The 16,946-nt window shown below is 37.1% G+C and overlaps 1 protein-coding gene across 2 annotated transcripts in view; it reads left to right on the forward strand.

The window, feature by feature from the left end:
* The window catches only part of METTL4 (methyltransferase 4, N6-adenosine), a 52,205-nt gene that overhangs the window by 20,892 nt on the left and 14,367 nt on the right, over positions 1-16,946 (forward strand). For both annotated transcript variants that reach the window (XM_045459744.1, XM_045459745.1), the window contains exons 4-5: positions 2,306-2,675; positions 5,112-5,181. In XM_045459744.1, coding sequence (XP_045315700.1) covers positions 2,306-2,675; positions 5,112-5,181 — 440 coding nt within the window. The remainder of the gene's footprint in view (positions 1-2,305; positions 2,676-5,111; positions 5,182-16,946) is intronic.

Below are 16,946 nucleotides of genomic sequence, written 5' to 3' on the forward strand. Positions count from 1 at the left end.
GACCCCTTGGATCTCGTTCTCTGTTCCTGGGGATTCGCTGTTCCCATCACAGCAGCTCTGGGTATCGAGCTGTGGAGTTTCAGACTCTGTGCTCCCTCTGTTTATAGTCTTAGTGGAATTTAAACCCTCTCCTCCTTTCCCCCACTTTTTTTTTCAGTCTCTTGCATACTCTTTCTTTTCTCTCCAGCTGCTTTTGGGGGTTGGTGGATGCTTTCCTGTGCTCTCCCCCTGTCTCTATCCTCTCTCCACAAGCAAAAACAGCTCCCTACCCTCCGCTGTTTCTCTCTCCCCCGGTTCACCTCTCCATGCTATGTACCTGCCGAGTTCTGTGGTTCAGGTTGTTCAGATTGTTGTGTTAACCCTCACATCAGTTTTCTAGGTGTACAGTATGGTTTAGTGTTGATCTGGCTGCATTTCAGGGACGAGAGGCCCCAAAAAAACTTCCAGGCTGTTCCGCCATCTTGGCATCCTGTGATTTTCTTAAACAAAGGTTTTGAAGCTTGCTCTAAGCTTTTTTAGTTAGAACCAGAGCAGCCTTTATTTTAGAGCTATTTTTCTCCCCAACATTGAGGCAATACCCTTTTGAGTAGTCTACCTGTTGCTTTGTAAATTAGGAGATTTTCCATTCTGGCTGTTGGGAGCATTGTTCCCAGCTCTCTATGAGCTCTGTGTATTGTTTCCTATGATCATTTCACATCTATTTCTTTCCCTGGCCTTGGGTAGACTTAAGTGGACCCTTCTGCAGCTTATAAGAACTCTCTGTGTAGTCTCCTCTTTGGTATCCTGCCTGGCAAATTCTAGCTGCTTTGACCTTTCCAGACCTTTCCAGCCCCATCTTCCCAGGTCAACTCATGGACTCTGAATGGGTCTCCTTCTCTGTGCTGCTGCCTGGAAACTCTCAAGGTAGTAAGCTGGAGAAATCATTTTGTTTCTCCTTTTTTTTAGGGACCACTGTTCTTCATTACTTGACATCCATCTAAGGTCTGAAAGCCTTTTTAATAAATTACACATTTTATACATTTGTAAAAAGTAATTTCAGATGAAAAGTGAAATCTGACTTCTGGTACTCCATCTTGTCCAGAAGTGGAACTTAGATTTCAATTTTATAATTATTGTAGTTATATTTTCACAGAACTGTGTTTTTATGTTCATTTAACAGTTTCTTTTTTTTTTTATTAAAAAAAATTTTTTTTTTAATGTTTATTTATTTTTGAGACAGAGAGAGACAGAGCATGAATGGCGGAGGGTCAGAGAGAGGGAGACACAGAATCTGAAACAGGCTCCAGGCTCTGAGCTGGCAGCACAGAGCCCGACGTGGGGCTCGAACTCACGGACCGCGAGATCATGACCTGAGCCGAAGTCGGACGCTTAACCGACTGAGCCACCCAGGCGCCCCCAAAAAATTTTTTTTTAATGTTTATTTCTTGAGAGAGAGACAGAGTGTGAGTGGGGGGAGGGGCAGAGAGAGAAGGAGACACAGAATCCAAAGCAGGCTCCAGGCTCCAAGCTGTCAGCACAGAGCTCAATGCGGGTCTTGAACTCAGAAACTGCGAGATCATGACCTGAGCTGAAGTCGGACACTGAACCGACTGAGCCACCCAGGTGCCCCAACAATTGCTTTTTTCTTTACAATTTAAGTACTATATTAGAGTTAAAAGGTATGTTTATTTTAAAAGTGGATCACTAAAGAAACAGTATTATATGTGATTTAAACTTAGTTTGCTTTACAGATTAGAAATTCTGCTTTCTTTTGGAAACATGCATGTTATCAAATTCACCCTTGTTTTTTTTTTTTCAAATTCATCTTAATACCTTTTTTTTTTTTTTAGAGAGAGAGAGAGAGAGAGAGAGAGAGAGTGGGTGAGTAGGGAAGGGCGGAGGAATAGAGATAATTTTGATCGGCTCCATGCTCAGCCAGAGCCCAACCTGGGGCTCAATCCCATGACCCTGAGGGTCATGACCTTAGCTGAAATCAAGAGTTGGATGCTTGACTGAGCCACCCAGGCACCCTTTGTTTTAATACATTTTTAAGAATGTGTTTTTTTTATGTGCATTATTTAGTTATTTAACTGTAAGTGAATTTATGAGGTTTGTTTCATTCCACATTTAAGAAACAGTACTTCAAAGGTGTACTCACATAGTTTTATTTTTACATTGTATGTTAAAATTATTTTAGTGTAAGCTTTAAAAATATTGATTTCATCTATAAGTTCAAATACTCAAAACATAGTAGGAATTTCATTATTTAGGTAATTGTTTTAATGTTAATGACTTTTTAATATACTGTAACAAATTTTTCTTACAGATCAGGGGACTGATTTTGGATGGCTCTTCGGAGTTAATCCAAGAAGGTCTCAAAAGTGGCTTTCTTCATCCACTTTCTGAAAAATGGAACAAGTGTAGTGAGCCCATTACTTTACCGCTTGATACCTGCAATTTGTCAGAATTATGTGCAATGGCAAAGCATTTGCCTTCTCTGAATGAAATGGAACTGCAGGCATTACAATTGACGGAAGAGGATATGTCTGTTACTGAACAGGATTTATTTTCACGGATTGTTGAAAACAACTCTAGCTTTACAAAAATTATTACATTAATGGGACAGAAATACCTGGTGCCACCAAAAAGCAGTTTTCTTTTGTCTGACATTTCTTGCATGCATCCACTTCTGAACTGTAAGTAATTATGCTATTAGAAAAATACAATTTTTCTGTGGCATTAAAAGTCAAGAGCTAGTCTGAATGCTGAATGAGGGTCAACATTTTATGAGGATAGGGTAAACACTTCATTTTCTCTGTGTAATTTTTGTTTAAAAATTTTAAAAGTGCTGAGTTTGGATTTAAAAAATTAAAAAAAAAATTAAAAAATAAGAATTATGAGCAAAGCATCAAAAAGTAATTAGTCCCCATGAGAGCAAACACAGTTGCTGCTCTGTACTTTGGAATTCAGGATACATTTGGTTTTGCCAAACAATTTTATTTAAAATTTAAAAAAAAAAAATTAAAAAAATTTTTTTGGAGAGAGAGTGTGGGTAGGAGAGGGTCACAGAGAGAGGGAGACACAGAATCCAAAGCAGGCTCCAGGCTCTGAGCTGTCAGCACAGAGACCAACGTGGGCTTGAACCTACAAACCATGAGATCATGACCAGAGCTGAAGTCAGATGCTTAACCAACTGAGCCACCTAGGCACCCCTAAACAATTTTATTTAACTTTTCTTTATAGCAAATTAGAAACACTTCAGATATGAATATTTACACCCTAACCTTTTAGGTTACATATTAAGCTAATGTTCACATTTATTGTCTAAAATTTCTTGAAATATTTTCCTGTATAATGTTAACACAATTTAAAGATTGAAGTCCACAGCTGAATTTGGATTTAGATTCTGAAGCTTAACTGTTAGTCTTTGGGCTAATAAAAAGAGCCTTGGTTTCCTAGTTTATAAAATGGGTATGATAATAACCTACTTCTGAAAGTCATTTTGAGGATTAAGTGAATTAATCTGCATCAATTGCTTATGTCAGGGACTTATATGTATTTAATAAATTGTTACTATTATAATCTAAGAGATGAGGTAGGAAAGAAATATTTAAATTTGCTATTTATTGTTATTTGGACATTTAATAGCAACATTTTAAGGTATTAATTGACATAGTTCATTAAGGAAAAGCTTCTTTTAATTGCTATCAAGCCATGTTACATATGAGTGGTTATTCATGTCAGATTCTTCAGGGTAGATGACAGGATAATAAATTAATGGGAAATTATGCTATGTTTGAATGCTGTTTTCCATTCTTTTTGATATTTGTCACTCTAATAGTTTGAAAACTGTTACTTCCTTATTTTAATTTGCACTGTTTTGATTATGTATGAAATTCTAGATTTACCAAAATATAGCTATGTTTATAAAAGCTATGTTTATAAAAGGACAGCTCTTCCTTACAGTAAAATTCCAATTAATATATGTGGGTAGACTGATAGAACTAGAAAGTTTCTATCTGGCAAACACCATAGTAATTGGATGTCAAAGTGGTAGGTGAAAAGATGAGACATGGGATATTTGCATGGTCTGAAAATATCTCCTTACATGATATTTATTAATTACAAAGGGAAAACTGGAGAAACTTGGTAGACAGCACTTTAACCAAGTGATTAAAGTTAGTATCACCAATAATGAGACATTTTGACATCTCTTATTTCCTGATTACTTTGGTAATACTCTTGCCAAAAATTAATAACTAAATTTAATCATGAGGAAGTACCAAACCCAAATTAGGAGACATTCTATAAGATAACTGGCCAGTAGCCTTCAAAGTGTCAGTAATAAATGACAAAAAAAGACAGGAACTTTTCCTGAGTGGAAGAGATTGAGGACACATGGCAACTAGATGCAATGTGTGATCCTGGTTTGGATCCTGGGCCAGAAAAAGGCAATTGTAGACAATTGGGGAAGTTATATTATGGTGGGCATATCAGGTTTAAGATAAATTATTTCAAAAGAAAGTTTAAAAAATAAAGCAAAAAACTCAAAAAACCCCAAAAAACTAACCCCTCCTACATTTGAAAGGACCATATTAACATGGCTACAAAGATTTATAGGGCATTTACAGATGATTGGTATCTAGCTAAGTGAGCTGTAGTTATTTTCAGGTAGTCTTTGAATAAATAGTAATAGGTGAAATTATGTTAAAATTCTAGTTGTACTAAATTATAAGGGAAATTTAATTTTTCTAGGTTAAATTATTCTATTTGAATAAATGCTACAAATCCTTTTGTTGCATTCTATTTGTATCTGTAGTAAATGCACTTTTAATTTTTATTTATTTATTTTTTAATGTTTATTTTTGAGAGGGAGAGACACACACAGAGTGTGAGTGGGGGAGGGGCAGAGAGAGAGGGAGACACAGGATCTGAAGCACGTTCCAGGCTCCAAACTGTCAGCACAGAGCCTGACGCGGGGTGGCTCGAACTCACGGAACGTGAGATCATGACCTGAGCTGAAGTCAGACACTTAACTGACTGAGCCACCCAGGTGCCCCATTGCACCTTAGTTTTTAAAGTGATCATCTATGGAAGGTATTTTCTGAAATACCTTGTGTGTTTGTTTTCAGGTAGGAAAACATATGATGTAATTGTGATAGATCCACCATGGCAGAACAAATCAGTTAAAAGGAGTAACAGGTAAGAATAAATAAATTACCTATCAGATATGGTTTCTAAAAGATATTGTCCTTTGTAAGTTCTAGTTACATATGCCAAAAGTATTATTTTGAGATAAAGTTTGTCTGAAACTACTAAAATATTTTCATTTAAATTTTATTTTTAAAAATATTTATGTGTCTATGTACATGTTTGTTTTTTTTTTTTTTTCAACGTTTATTTATTTTTGGGACAGAGAGAGACAGAGCATGAACGGGGGAGGGGCAGAGAGAGAGGGAGACACAGAATCAGAAACAGGTTCCAGGCTCTGAGCCATCAGCCCAGAGCCCGACGCGGGGCTCGAACTCACGGACCGCGAGATCGTGACCTGGCTGAAGTCGGACGCTTAACCGACTGCGCCACCCAGGCGCCCCTATGTACATATGTTTGTATGTATTTATTTAGAAAGCACACGTGAGCCTGGGAGGAACAGAGGGAGAGGGAGAGAGAGAATCTTATGCAGGCTCCAAGCCCAGTGTGGTGGCTCAACTCAGGGCTTGAGCCAAAATCAAGAGTCAGATGCTTAACCAACTGAGCCACCCAAGTGCCCCTTTTCACTTAAATTTTTAATTTCCCTAAATAGGTAATTCTCTTGGATTAGAACTACGTATAGGTAAAATAAAAGTGTCACATGTGATATACTTATTAATGACTGAGGTTACTGACTGAACCAGTTCAGGGATATTTCTGTAACACCAAATGGCAACATTTTTGCCTTCTTTGATATCAAATTTTTAACTTTGGAAATATGTACCAAAATATGGGCATACCTTGTTTTATTGTGCTTCACTTTGTTGTGCTTTGCAGTTATTGCCTTTTTTTTTTTTTTTAAATTGAAGGTTTTTGGCAACCCTGCATTCAGCAAGTCTTTGGCATCATTTTTCCAATAGTATTTGCTCATTTTGTGTCTCTCTGTCACATTTTGCCATATCTCAGACTTCTTCATTATATTTGTTATGGTGATCTGTGATCAGTGCTTAACTCACTGAAAACTCAGATGATGGTTATATTTTTTAGCAATGAAATATGTATGTTGTTTTTTAAGAAATATTGCTGTTGCATACTTAGTTGATGAGTGTAGTATAAGCATAACCCAAAATTAATTTGACTCACTTTTTTAAAGTGATATTAGCTTTGTTGTGGTGGTCTGGAACTGAACCTGCAGTATCTCTGAGGTATGCTTGTATAGTTTTCCTCAGTAGCTGCTATGAATGAATTTGTCTACCCTATCTTTAACTTTTTTACTTTGTCAGCTTTTTTGTATGTCATCTCTTAGAGTAATCAGTTTAATTACTAAGAGGACATTTCCTTTTTTTTTTTTAATGTTTATTTTTGAGAGAGGGAGGGGGAGGGGCAGAGATGGGGGGAGGGGCAGAGAGAGAGGGAGACAGAATCTGAAGCAGGCTCCAAGCTCTGAGTGGTCAGCACAGGTCCCCATGAAGGGCTTGAACTCACAGACCACGAGATCATGACCTGAGCCACAGTTGAACGTGTAACCGACTGAGCCAGCCAAGCGCCTCTCCTTTTTCTTTTTTTTATTTGAGCGGGGGGAGGAGCAGAGAGAGAGAGAGAGAGAGAGACAAAGGGAGAGAATCCGGAGCAGGCTCCATGCTGTCAGCACAGAGCCCAGTGTAGGGCTCCATCTCACAAACTGTAAGGTACCACCTGAGCCAAATGGAAGAGTCTGCTTAATGGACTAAGCCACCCAGGCACCTCGAGGACATTTCCTTTTAATAGCTTTTTTTTTAAAACTTTAAGTTTTCCTCTCTTATACTAGTGAATATCTTCAGTTATATTTCCTCTGAATGTTCAGGTCTAGACTTGAACACTTCCTATTACCTTGACTTCAACTTCATGTGAAATTTCTTTATCTCCACAATTATCTCCAGTTTTCTTGTCGTTTTTTGTTTATGAGCTGGGATATTTTTCTTTTAAAGTTGCAAGAATCATACAGAGTATTCTTGTATCCTCTATGTGTGTGTTTGTATGTAGGTATCTATACATAATTTTTTCTAAGCCATTTTTCTAAGCCATTTGAAAATAAATTATTTGTGAGAAAAAGTAAGTTACTCAAATATTTCATTCTATATTTCCTAAAAACAAAGAAATTCTCACATGTAATCATAATGCAATTGTCAAAATAGGTAATTAACATTGATATAGTACTGTTATTGATATAGCACTAGTATCTCATATATAGACCTTATTCAGGTTATCAGTTATCCCGGAAATTTTTAGCAAAATAAAATCCTGGATCATGCCTTATATTCAGTTGTCATGTCTCTTTAGTATCCTTTAATTTGGAAGTTCCTGAGTCTTTTCTCAGGAACTTTTCTCCGGTGTTTCAGGAAATTGACATTTTAAAATTTTTTTATTTTTTATGTTTATTTTTGAGAGAGAGACAGAGCATGAGCAGGGGAGAGGCAGAAAGAGAGGGAGACACAGAATCTGAAGCAGGCTCCAGGCTCTGAGCTGTCAGCACAGAGCCTGATTTGAGTCTGGAGCTCATGAACCGTGAGACCATGACCTGAGCTGAAGTTTGATGCTTAACCCAAGTGAGCTATCCATGCATCCTGGCAATTGACATTTTTGAAAGTAGCAATAAAAAAGTAATACAGCATCCATTGATGAGTCTTGCCCAAATCACTTATTTTTAAGGTAGTTGCTAAATGGTGATTGTACATGTGTGGGCTCATTTTTGGGCTCTCTATTCTGTTTTATTGATGTATGTGTGTTTCTTTGTACCATTATCGTACATTTAATATACTTTGAAATCAGCATGATCTTCCTGCTTTGTTCTTAAGACCGCTTTTGCTATTTAGGGTTTTTGTAGTTCCATACAAATTTTAGGATTCTTTGTTCTAGTTGTTAAAAATGCCATTGGTATTTTGATAGGGGTTGCGTTAAATCTGTAGATTGCTTTGTGTAGTATGGACATTCTCACGATACTAATTCTTCGAGTCCATGAGCACAGTGTATATTTCCATTTATTTGTCTTGTCTTCAGTTTTTTTCATCTGTGTCTTACACTTTTCAAGAGTACAGGTCTTTCACTTCTTTGGTTAAATTTTTTCCTAGGTATTTTATTCTTTTTGGTGCAATTGTAAATGGGATTGTTTTCTTAACTTCTCTTTCTGATAGCTCATTATTAGTGTACATAAATGCAATGGGTTAGATTTCTGTATGTTCATTTGGTATTGTGTGATTTTCCTGAATTATTTTATTAGTTTTAATAGTTTTTCAGTGGAGCCTTATGGTTTTCTATAGATGATTATTATGTCATCTGCAAGTAGTGATAGTTCTACTTATTCTTTTTCAATTTGGATGCCTTTAATTTTTTTTTCTTACCTAATTGATGTGGCTAGGATTTCCAATACTATGCTGAATAAGTGGTGAGAATGGGTATCCTTGTCTTGCTCCTAATCTTGGAGGAAATGCTTTTAGCTTTTCACCACTCAGTATGATTTTAGCTGAGAGTTTATCACATATGGCCTTTATTATACTTGGTGTGTTCTTTCTGTATCCACTTTTTTAGGGTTTTTATCATAAATGGATGTTGTATATGTCAATGCTTTTTTTGCATCTATTTAGGTGATCATATTTTATCTTTAATTTTGTTAATGTGGTACATTATATTGGTAAATTCCACTGGGTCATTGTGTATGATCCTTTTAACATGTTGATTTTGATTTACTAATATTTTGAAGAGGATTTTTGCATCTGTGTTTATTGGGGATATTGGCCTGTAATTTTCTTTTTTAGTGGTATCTTTGTCTGATTCTGGTATTGGGGTTCTGCTGGCCTTGTAAAATGAGTTTAGAAGAATTTCTTCCTCTTCAATTTTTTGGAATAATTTGAGAAGAATAGTTACTAACTCTTCTTTAAATGTTTAGTAGATATCATATATGAAGCAATCTGGTCTTGGACTTTTGTTTTCTGGGAATTTTTAAATTACTGATCCAATTTCATTACTTGTAATTGGTATATTCGGATGTTCTATTTCTCTGTGATTCAGTCTTGTAAGGTTGTGTGTTTCCAGGAACTTATCCATTTCTTCAATGTTTTCCATTTTGTTGGCACATAATTCTTTTTAGTACTCTTCTGTGATACATAGTCTCCTACGTATTTCTGTGGTTTCAGTTGTAACTTCTCTTTCATTTTTGATTTTATTCATGTGAGCCCTTTCTTTTTTCTTGATGAGTCTGACTAAGGTTTTTCAATTTTAACTTTTTAAAGAATCAGATTTTAATTTCATTGATTTCTTCCTCCTCCTCCTCCTCCTGCTCCTCTTCTTCTTCTTCTTCTTCTTCTTCTTCTTCTTCTTCTGCTTCTGCTTCTTCTTCTTTTTTAGTTTCTATTTCAGTTATGCCACTATAATCTTTTTTTTTTTTTTTTTAATTTCCACTCTAAACTTTGTTATTTCCTTTTTTCTACTAACTTTAGGCTTTGTTCTTATTTTTCTAGTTTAGGTTATATTGTTTATTTGGGATTTTTCTTCTTTCTTCTTTTTCTTTTTTCTGCTACAAGCTGCTTTATTGCTCCTTCTTTCTACATCTCATGTCAGCTGTTGCTCGTGGCCTGGGACCAGCCTGAGTGTCACTACCCAGCAGGCCAACCATACAGACTATCCACAACTTCCCTTCCTTTCTGGAAAGCAAGAACCCTCATTTATGCCCCCACATGCCAGCTTCAAGAGGTCTGACACACAGCTGTCACAGTGTCCTTTTGGGAAAACAGTTTATTCTCCCTAGCCTCAACTGAAAGCCCCTTTTCATTTTAGTACATGTTTACTCCAAATTACAGAATTCTCAGTTATCAATAAGTATAGTAATTTGGTTTCCTAATTATTAGACCTGTAAACTTAAAAATTCTTCCTTCCCAAACACCCAAGTACCCTACAGCCAAACCTCAGGGATTTTTCTTGTTTCCTTAGGTAGGTTTGTATCACTATGAACGTCTCTCTTAGAACTGCTTTTGCTACAATTTTGGAAAGTTGCAAAAAGACGGAAAAGTGTTTCCATTTTCCTTTCCTTTCCTTTCCTTCTTTTCTTTTCTATTTCTTTTTCTTTCTTTTAATTTTGGAGAGAGAATGCAAGTGGGGGAGGGGGCAGAGGGAGAGAAAGAGAATCTTAAGTAGACGGGCTCAATTCCATGACCCTGAGATCATGACCTGAGCTGAAATCAAGAGTTGGACACTTAACTAAGCCACTCAGGCACCCTGTGTGTTTCTATTTTCATTTGTCTCAAAGTATTTTTTGATTTCCTCTTTGATTTCTTTGTTTACTCATTGGTTGTTCAGTAACAGTTTTTAGTCTCCACATGTTTATGTTTTTTTTTTAGTTTTCTTCTTGTAAATGATTTCTAGTTTCATACTATTGTGGTTGGAAAAGATGCTCCATGTCTTTTTAAACTTATTGAGACTTGTTTTGTGGCCTACCACATGATCTGTCCTAAAGAATGTTCCATGTGCCATTAAAAAAAAAATGTGCATTCTGCAGTTTTGGGGTGAATTGTGCTGTATATATTTATTACATCCATCTGGTGTAGTGTGTTGTTTAAGGGCAATATTTCCTTATTGATTTTCTATCTGGATGATGTATCCATTGATGTAAGTGGGGTATTGAAGTCCCCTATTATTGTATTAATGTCAATTTCTTCCTTTAGGTCTTTTAATACTTGCTTTAAATATTTAGATGCTACTATGTTGGGTTCATAAATATTTGTAACTGTTGTATCATCTTCTTGGATTGGCTCCTTTATCATTATGTAATGCTCTTCTTTATCTTTTGTTGTAAAGTTTATTTTGTCTGATATGAGTATTGGTAGGTACTTCAGCCTTCATTTTGTTTTTATTTGCATGGAGTACCTTTTTCCATCACTTTATGTTTTTAGTCTATATGTGACTTTAGATGTGAAGTGAGTTTCTTCCAGACAGCATATAGATGGATCTTATTTTTTTAGCCATTAAGCTTCCCTATGTCTTTTGACTGGAACATTTTAGTCCATTTTATTTAAAGTAATTATTGATTGGTATGTACTTACTGACATCTTAATTGTTTTTTGGTTGTTTTTGTAGTTCTTCTGTGTTTCTTTGTCCTTCCTTTGGTCTCTTCCCTTGTGATTTTATGGTTTTCTTTAGAGTTATGTTTGGGTTCTTTTGTCTTTATGTTTTGTATATCTGTTGTTTCTGTTTTTGACATCGTATTTTACATCTTTTTAAATTTTGTATCCCTTAACTACTTATTGTAGCTATAGTTGAGTTTAAGTTTTTAAAAAATGTTTATTTTTGAGAGAAGGAGAGTATGTGTGCATACATGCGCCTGTGCAAGTTGGGGAGGGGCAGAGAGAGAGGGAGAAAGAGGATCTGAACCAGGGTTTGCACTGACAGCAGAGAGCCCTATGCAGGGCTCAAATTCACGAACTGTGAGATCATGACCTGAGCCAAAATCGGATGCTTAATCGGATACTTAATTGACTGAGCCACCCAGGTGCCCAAGTTTACTTTTTTTGTCTTTATCCTAATACTAGCTTTTTAATTGGTTCATCTACTGCTGCCTTTACTATAGTTTTTGCCTTTATGAGTGAGATTTTTTTCTCTCATATATTTCCCTATTTTTAGTCATAGTACTTTATTTTCTGCTTGAAGAAGATCTTTTAACATTTCTTGTAAGGCTGGTTTAGGATGAATTCCTTTAGTTTTTGCTTGTCTGGGAAACCCTTTATCTCTCAATTCTGAATGACAGCCTTGCTGGGTATTTTTGGTTGTAAGTTTTACCTTTTCAGCACTTTAAATATATCCTGGTACTCCCTCTGGCTTGCAGAGTTTTTGCTGAAAAATGAGCTGATCAGGGTGCCTGGGTGGTTCATTTGGTTTAGTGTAGTGTCTGATTCTTGATTTTTGCTCAGGTCGTGATCCCAGGGGCATGGGATCTAGCCCTGCATCAGGCTCTGTACAGAGCATGGAGCCTGCTCGAGATTCTCTCTTTCTCTCAGTCCCTCTCCCCAGCTTGTGTGTGTGCTCTCTCTCTCTCTCTCTAAAGTAAAAATAAAATGAGCTGATCATCTTATGTAGTTTTCCTCATTTATTACTATTGTTTTTTTTATTGCTGCTTTCAACATTCTCTCATTAACTTCTGCTATTTTATTATTTATAATATGTCTTGTTGGAGCTCTTTGGGCCCATTTTATTAGGGGCTGTTTATGCCTTCTGCATTTGGTATGTGTTTCCTTTCCCAAGTTAGGGAAGTTTTCAGGCATTATTTCTTCAAATTTTCTGGCAGTTTTCCTCTCTCTTTTCCTTCTGGGACCCATATAATGAGAATGTTATATGCTTGTTGTTCCAAAGGGCCCTTAAAACTATCCTCCTTAAAAAAATCTTCTTTGCCGTTCTCATTGTATAATTTCAACTGTTCTCTCTTCCAGATTGCTGATTCATCCTTCTCTCTTATGTAATTTGCTTTTGGTTCTTTTTAGTGTATTTTTCATTTCAGTTATTCCTCAGCTCTGATTGGTTCTTTTTTAATATTTTCTTTCTCATTGTTGAAGTTCTCACTGTGTTCTTCCATTTTTCTCCTGTATTTGGTGAGCATCTTTATGACCATTACTTTGAACTCTTTATCAGGTAAATTACTTATCTTCTTTTCTTTAGGTTTTTCTTTCTTTCTGGTGTTTGGAATGTATTTCTCTGTCTCATTTTGTTTGACTTTCTGTGTGTGTTTGTATGAATTAGCTAAAAGAGCTAACTTTCTTGGTATTGAAGGAGTGGCCTTGTGTAGGACTGCCTGCTGTGTAGGCAGTGTGCCTGATGACTTTGGCAGGCTGGCTAGAGCTGGAGTGGGCCTGGCTTGGAGGTCCTGGGACATGTGCTGTGGCTACCTCTGTGGAAATGGTGGAGCTGGAGTGGGTGTAGGCTGGGTATGTCCTATGTGGATGTGCTATGCTGGGATGCCTTTGTGGAATGACTGGATTTGGCATAGGCCCATTGGGTTCTGGAGGGTGTTATGTCAGGGCTGACTTGGCAGGATGGCTGGAGCTAGGGCTGACATAGCTAGGGACCTGTGTACTGTGTGGAGGCTGTCTTTGAGGGATAGCTGGAGCTGGTGTGGGCCAGAGGTCTAGAGTGTGCTGGGGTGGCCCTAGCAAGTTGGTAGAGGACCTGGACCCTGGTCTTGTTTATGGTATGAAGGTGGATGTAGAATGTAAAAATGCCTCTTAACCCCAGTGAGAGTTCCAGTGGTTTTATACCTATTTATTCAGTGCTCTAGTGTGAGTAAATGTATTTCCTTCATTTACAGTCTATTTGCCTTTTAAACTGCTATGCCTGAGAGCAGGTGAGTCAGTGTGCTGGCCTCTCATCAATACCCTTCTCTCCTCTAGGTCACCTAGTCAGGAGTGGGGTTCCTGTTTTATCCATATTTCTCCTACTTTTTCCTATTGGTCCCTTTACCATTTGTTGTGTAGAAGCTGTGTAATCAGCCCTGTCTTCTTCCAGAGGAATTGTCTCTATATAGGCCTAGATTTAGCATGTGGGAGGAGGTGAGTTCAGAGTCTTATGTTGCCATGTTGGACCCTCTTAGCAAATTTTAATGCTTTCAGTCTGTTCTGTATTTTAGTTACAAGGGTGAGTGATCTCTTTTTTCTTTTGTTATTATATTATAAACATTAGATTGTGTGCTCTTTGAGAGAAGGGTGCTAATATAGGTTTTTAAAAACTGAGATAAAATTAACCATTTTCTCCACTTTAAAGTGTACAGTTTAGTGGTTTAATTCATTTACAATGTTGTCCAACTATTACCTTATATTATTCTGGAATATTTCCATCACTCCCAAAAGAATCCTTGTTCTTCTCAGTTCCCCTCTTTGCCCATACACTGGCAGCCATTAATCTTCCTTCTGTCTCTATGAACCTACCTTTTGGGACATTACATGTAAATGAAATCATATAACATGTGGCCTTTGTGTCTGGCTTGCTTCATTTGATATTTGTTTTCATGTTTCATCCATGTTTTAGCATATATCAGTATTTCATTCTTTTTAATGGCTGCACAATATTCCATTGAATGGATATATCTATACATCCATATATATCCATATATATCGAAGTAGATATATATATATATATATATATACATATATGTATATATATATATATACATATATGTATATATACACACACACCTTAATATATTATAGGTTCAGCAGTTGGTGATGTTTGCATGATTTCCAGCTTTTGGCTGTAATGGTGCTATAAGCATTTGTATATAAGCTTTTCCATGAACACATGTATTAAAGAATTTGGCCTTGCCCAAACAGAAGTTTGACCTTTGTCTTCAGCTTCTGGGAGGTAATCTATATTATACCTGATAGGATTATTTTTATTTTAGTGTGCTTGAGTTGGGGGGTGGGGAAGTTGGGAGACTGGTTACATAAACAGTTTTAGAGTAGGAACTGTCTACACTAGAGACAGTCTGGTGTCATTTAAGGTAGGAGCTTTGAGTCCCAATGGTATTAGTTGACCTGGAGACTGAGTTCAACCACCTGGGCAATTAGTCACTCTGTCATGCGTATGTAATGCATCTCCAGTTAAAACTCTGGACACTGAAGCTGGGGTGAACTTCCCTGGTTATTAATACTCTGTGTGCATTATCACACATTGATGCATTCTGGAGGGTAATGCATTCTGACTTCATGGGAAAGGACCATTGGAGGCTTTGTGTTTGGAAGCGCCGCCCCCCCCACCCCCCCAACCCCGCTCTGCTCTGAATTTCTTCCTTTGCCTGATTTTAATCTGTAATAAAGCATAATAACCTTTATATGATAAACTGTAGTAAATCGTTTTCTATAACAAATTGTAATCATGATTATAATAGCTTTCAGTAAGTTCTATGAGTCATTTTGACAAATTATTGAACTTCAGAGTGGTTTTAGAAACTGCCCAAACTAGTTAGTTGTAGAAGAGAGGCAGTCTTAAGGCCTGTTCCTTCAGGCATTGTAGTTGACTAATTCCAGGCAACATGTTTTCAATTATCTTGGGTATTTACCTAGGAATAGAGTTGCTGCATCATATGGTGATTCTACCTTTAGCTCGTGAGGAACCACTGAACTATTTTTCTTTTCTTTTCTTTTTTTTTAATGTTTATTGATTTTTGAGAGAGACAGAGACAGAATGTGAGTGGGTTAGGGGCAGAGAGAGAGGGAGACACAGAATCAGAAGCAGGCTCCAGCTCTGAGTTGTCAGCACAGAGCCCAATGCAGGGCTTGAACTCATGAGCTGTGAGATCATCACCTGAGCCAAAGTCAGACACTCAACCGACTGAGCCATCCAGGCGCCCCTGAACTCTTTTTCACATTGTATGTGTCATTTTCCATTTTCCATTCCTACCAGCAATGTATAAGGGTTCCAGTTTCTCTACATTCTTAGTGACCCTTATTTTCTGTTTTTATTGTTGATGTTTGTTTTAAATTATAGCCATCCTGATGGGCATAAAGTGATGTCTTGTGGTTTTGATTTGCATTTCACTAATGACTGATGATATTGAGCATCTTTTCATGTCCTTATTGATCATCTGTATATATTCTTTGGAGAATTGACTGTTCAGATCCTTTGCACATTTTAACGTTATTTGTCTTTTGTTGATTTCTAAGAGTTCTTTATATATTCTGGATTCTAGGCCCTTACCTTGTATGATTGGTAAGTATTTTCTCCTATTTGCCATGTTGCCTTTTCACTTAATTTCTACTGTTTTCAAAGCACAAAGTTTTACATTTTGTGGAAGTCAAACTTAACCTTTGTTGCTTGTGCATTTGGTATTGTGTTTAAGAAACCATTGCCTTTAGGGCACCTGGGTGGCTCAGTCGTTAAGCATTTGACTCATAGTTCATGAGTTTGAGTCCCACATCGAGCCCTGCTTCAGGTGAGCTTGTGCCCTGCTTGGTGAGAGCACGAGCCCTGCTTTGGGTAAAACACGAGCTCTGGGTGAGCCCCACTTCTCTATTTCTTTCTCTGCCCCTCGCTCACTTGTGCCTGCTCTGCTCTCTCTCTCAAAAAAAAAAAAAAAAAAAAAGAAACCATTGCCTTAATCACGGTCACAGTGATGTACACCTGTTTTCTAAGAGTTTCAGCTCTCATATTTAGGGCTTTGACCCATTTTGAGTTTAATTTTATATATGAAATCAGATAAAATCACAATTTTATTCTTTTGCATTTGGATATCCAGTTGTCCCAGCATCATTTGTTGAAAAGACTGTTCCCAATTGCTTCTCATTATTACAGTTAAGTGTTAAATTGAAAAGAATCAAAGAGTCCAATTTTATAATATTCTTTGGTAATGTATTCCAGTTTTCTCTAAGAATTACTTAAAAAAAATTTTTTTAAAAATGTTTATTCATTTTTGAGAGACAGAGAGGGACAGAGTGCGAGCAGGGGAGGGGCAGAGAGAGAGGGAGACACAGAATCCAAAGCAGACTCCAGGCTCTGAGCTATCAGCACAGAGCCCGACACGGGGCTGACCCTACAAACTGTGAGATCATGACCTGAGCTGAAGTCAGATGCTCTAAGAATTACTTTTTAAAATATTCAGTTTAGGGACATCTGGGTCGCACAGTTGGTTAAGCGGCTGACTTCGGCTCAGGTCATGATCTCGCAGTCTGTGAGTCTAGTCCCACATCTGGAGCCTGCTTCAATTTCTGTGTCTCCCTCTCTCTCTGCCCCTCCTCAGCTTGCACTCTGTCTCTGTCTCATTCAAAAAT

Source organism: Leopardus geoffroyi, chromosome D3 (assembly GCF_018350155.1).
Source record: "Leopardus geoffroyi isolate Oge1 chromosome D3, O.geoffroyi_Oge1_pat1.0, whole genome shotgun sequence".
NCBI lineage: Eukaryota > Metazoa > Chordata > Mammalia > Carnivora > Felidae > Leopardus > Leopardus geoffroyi.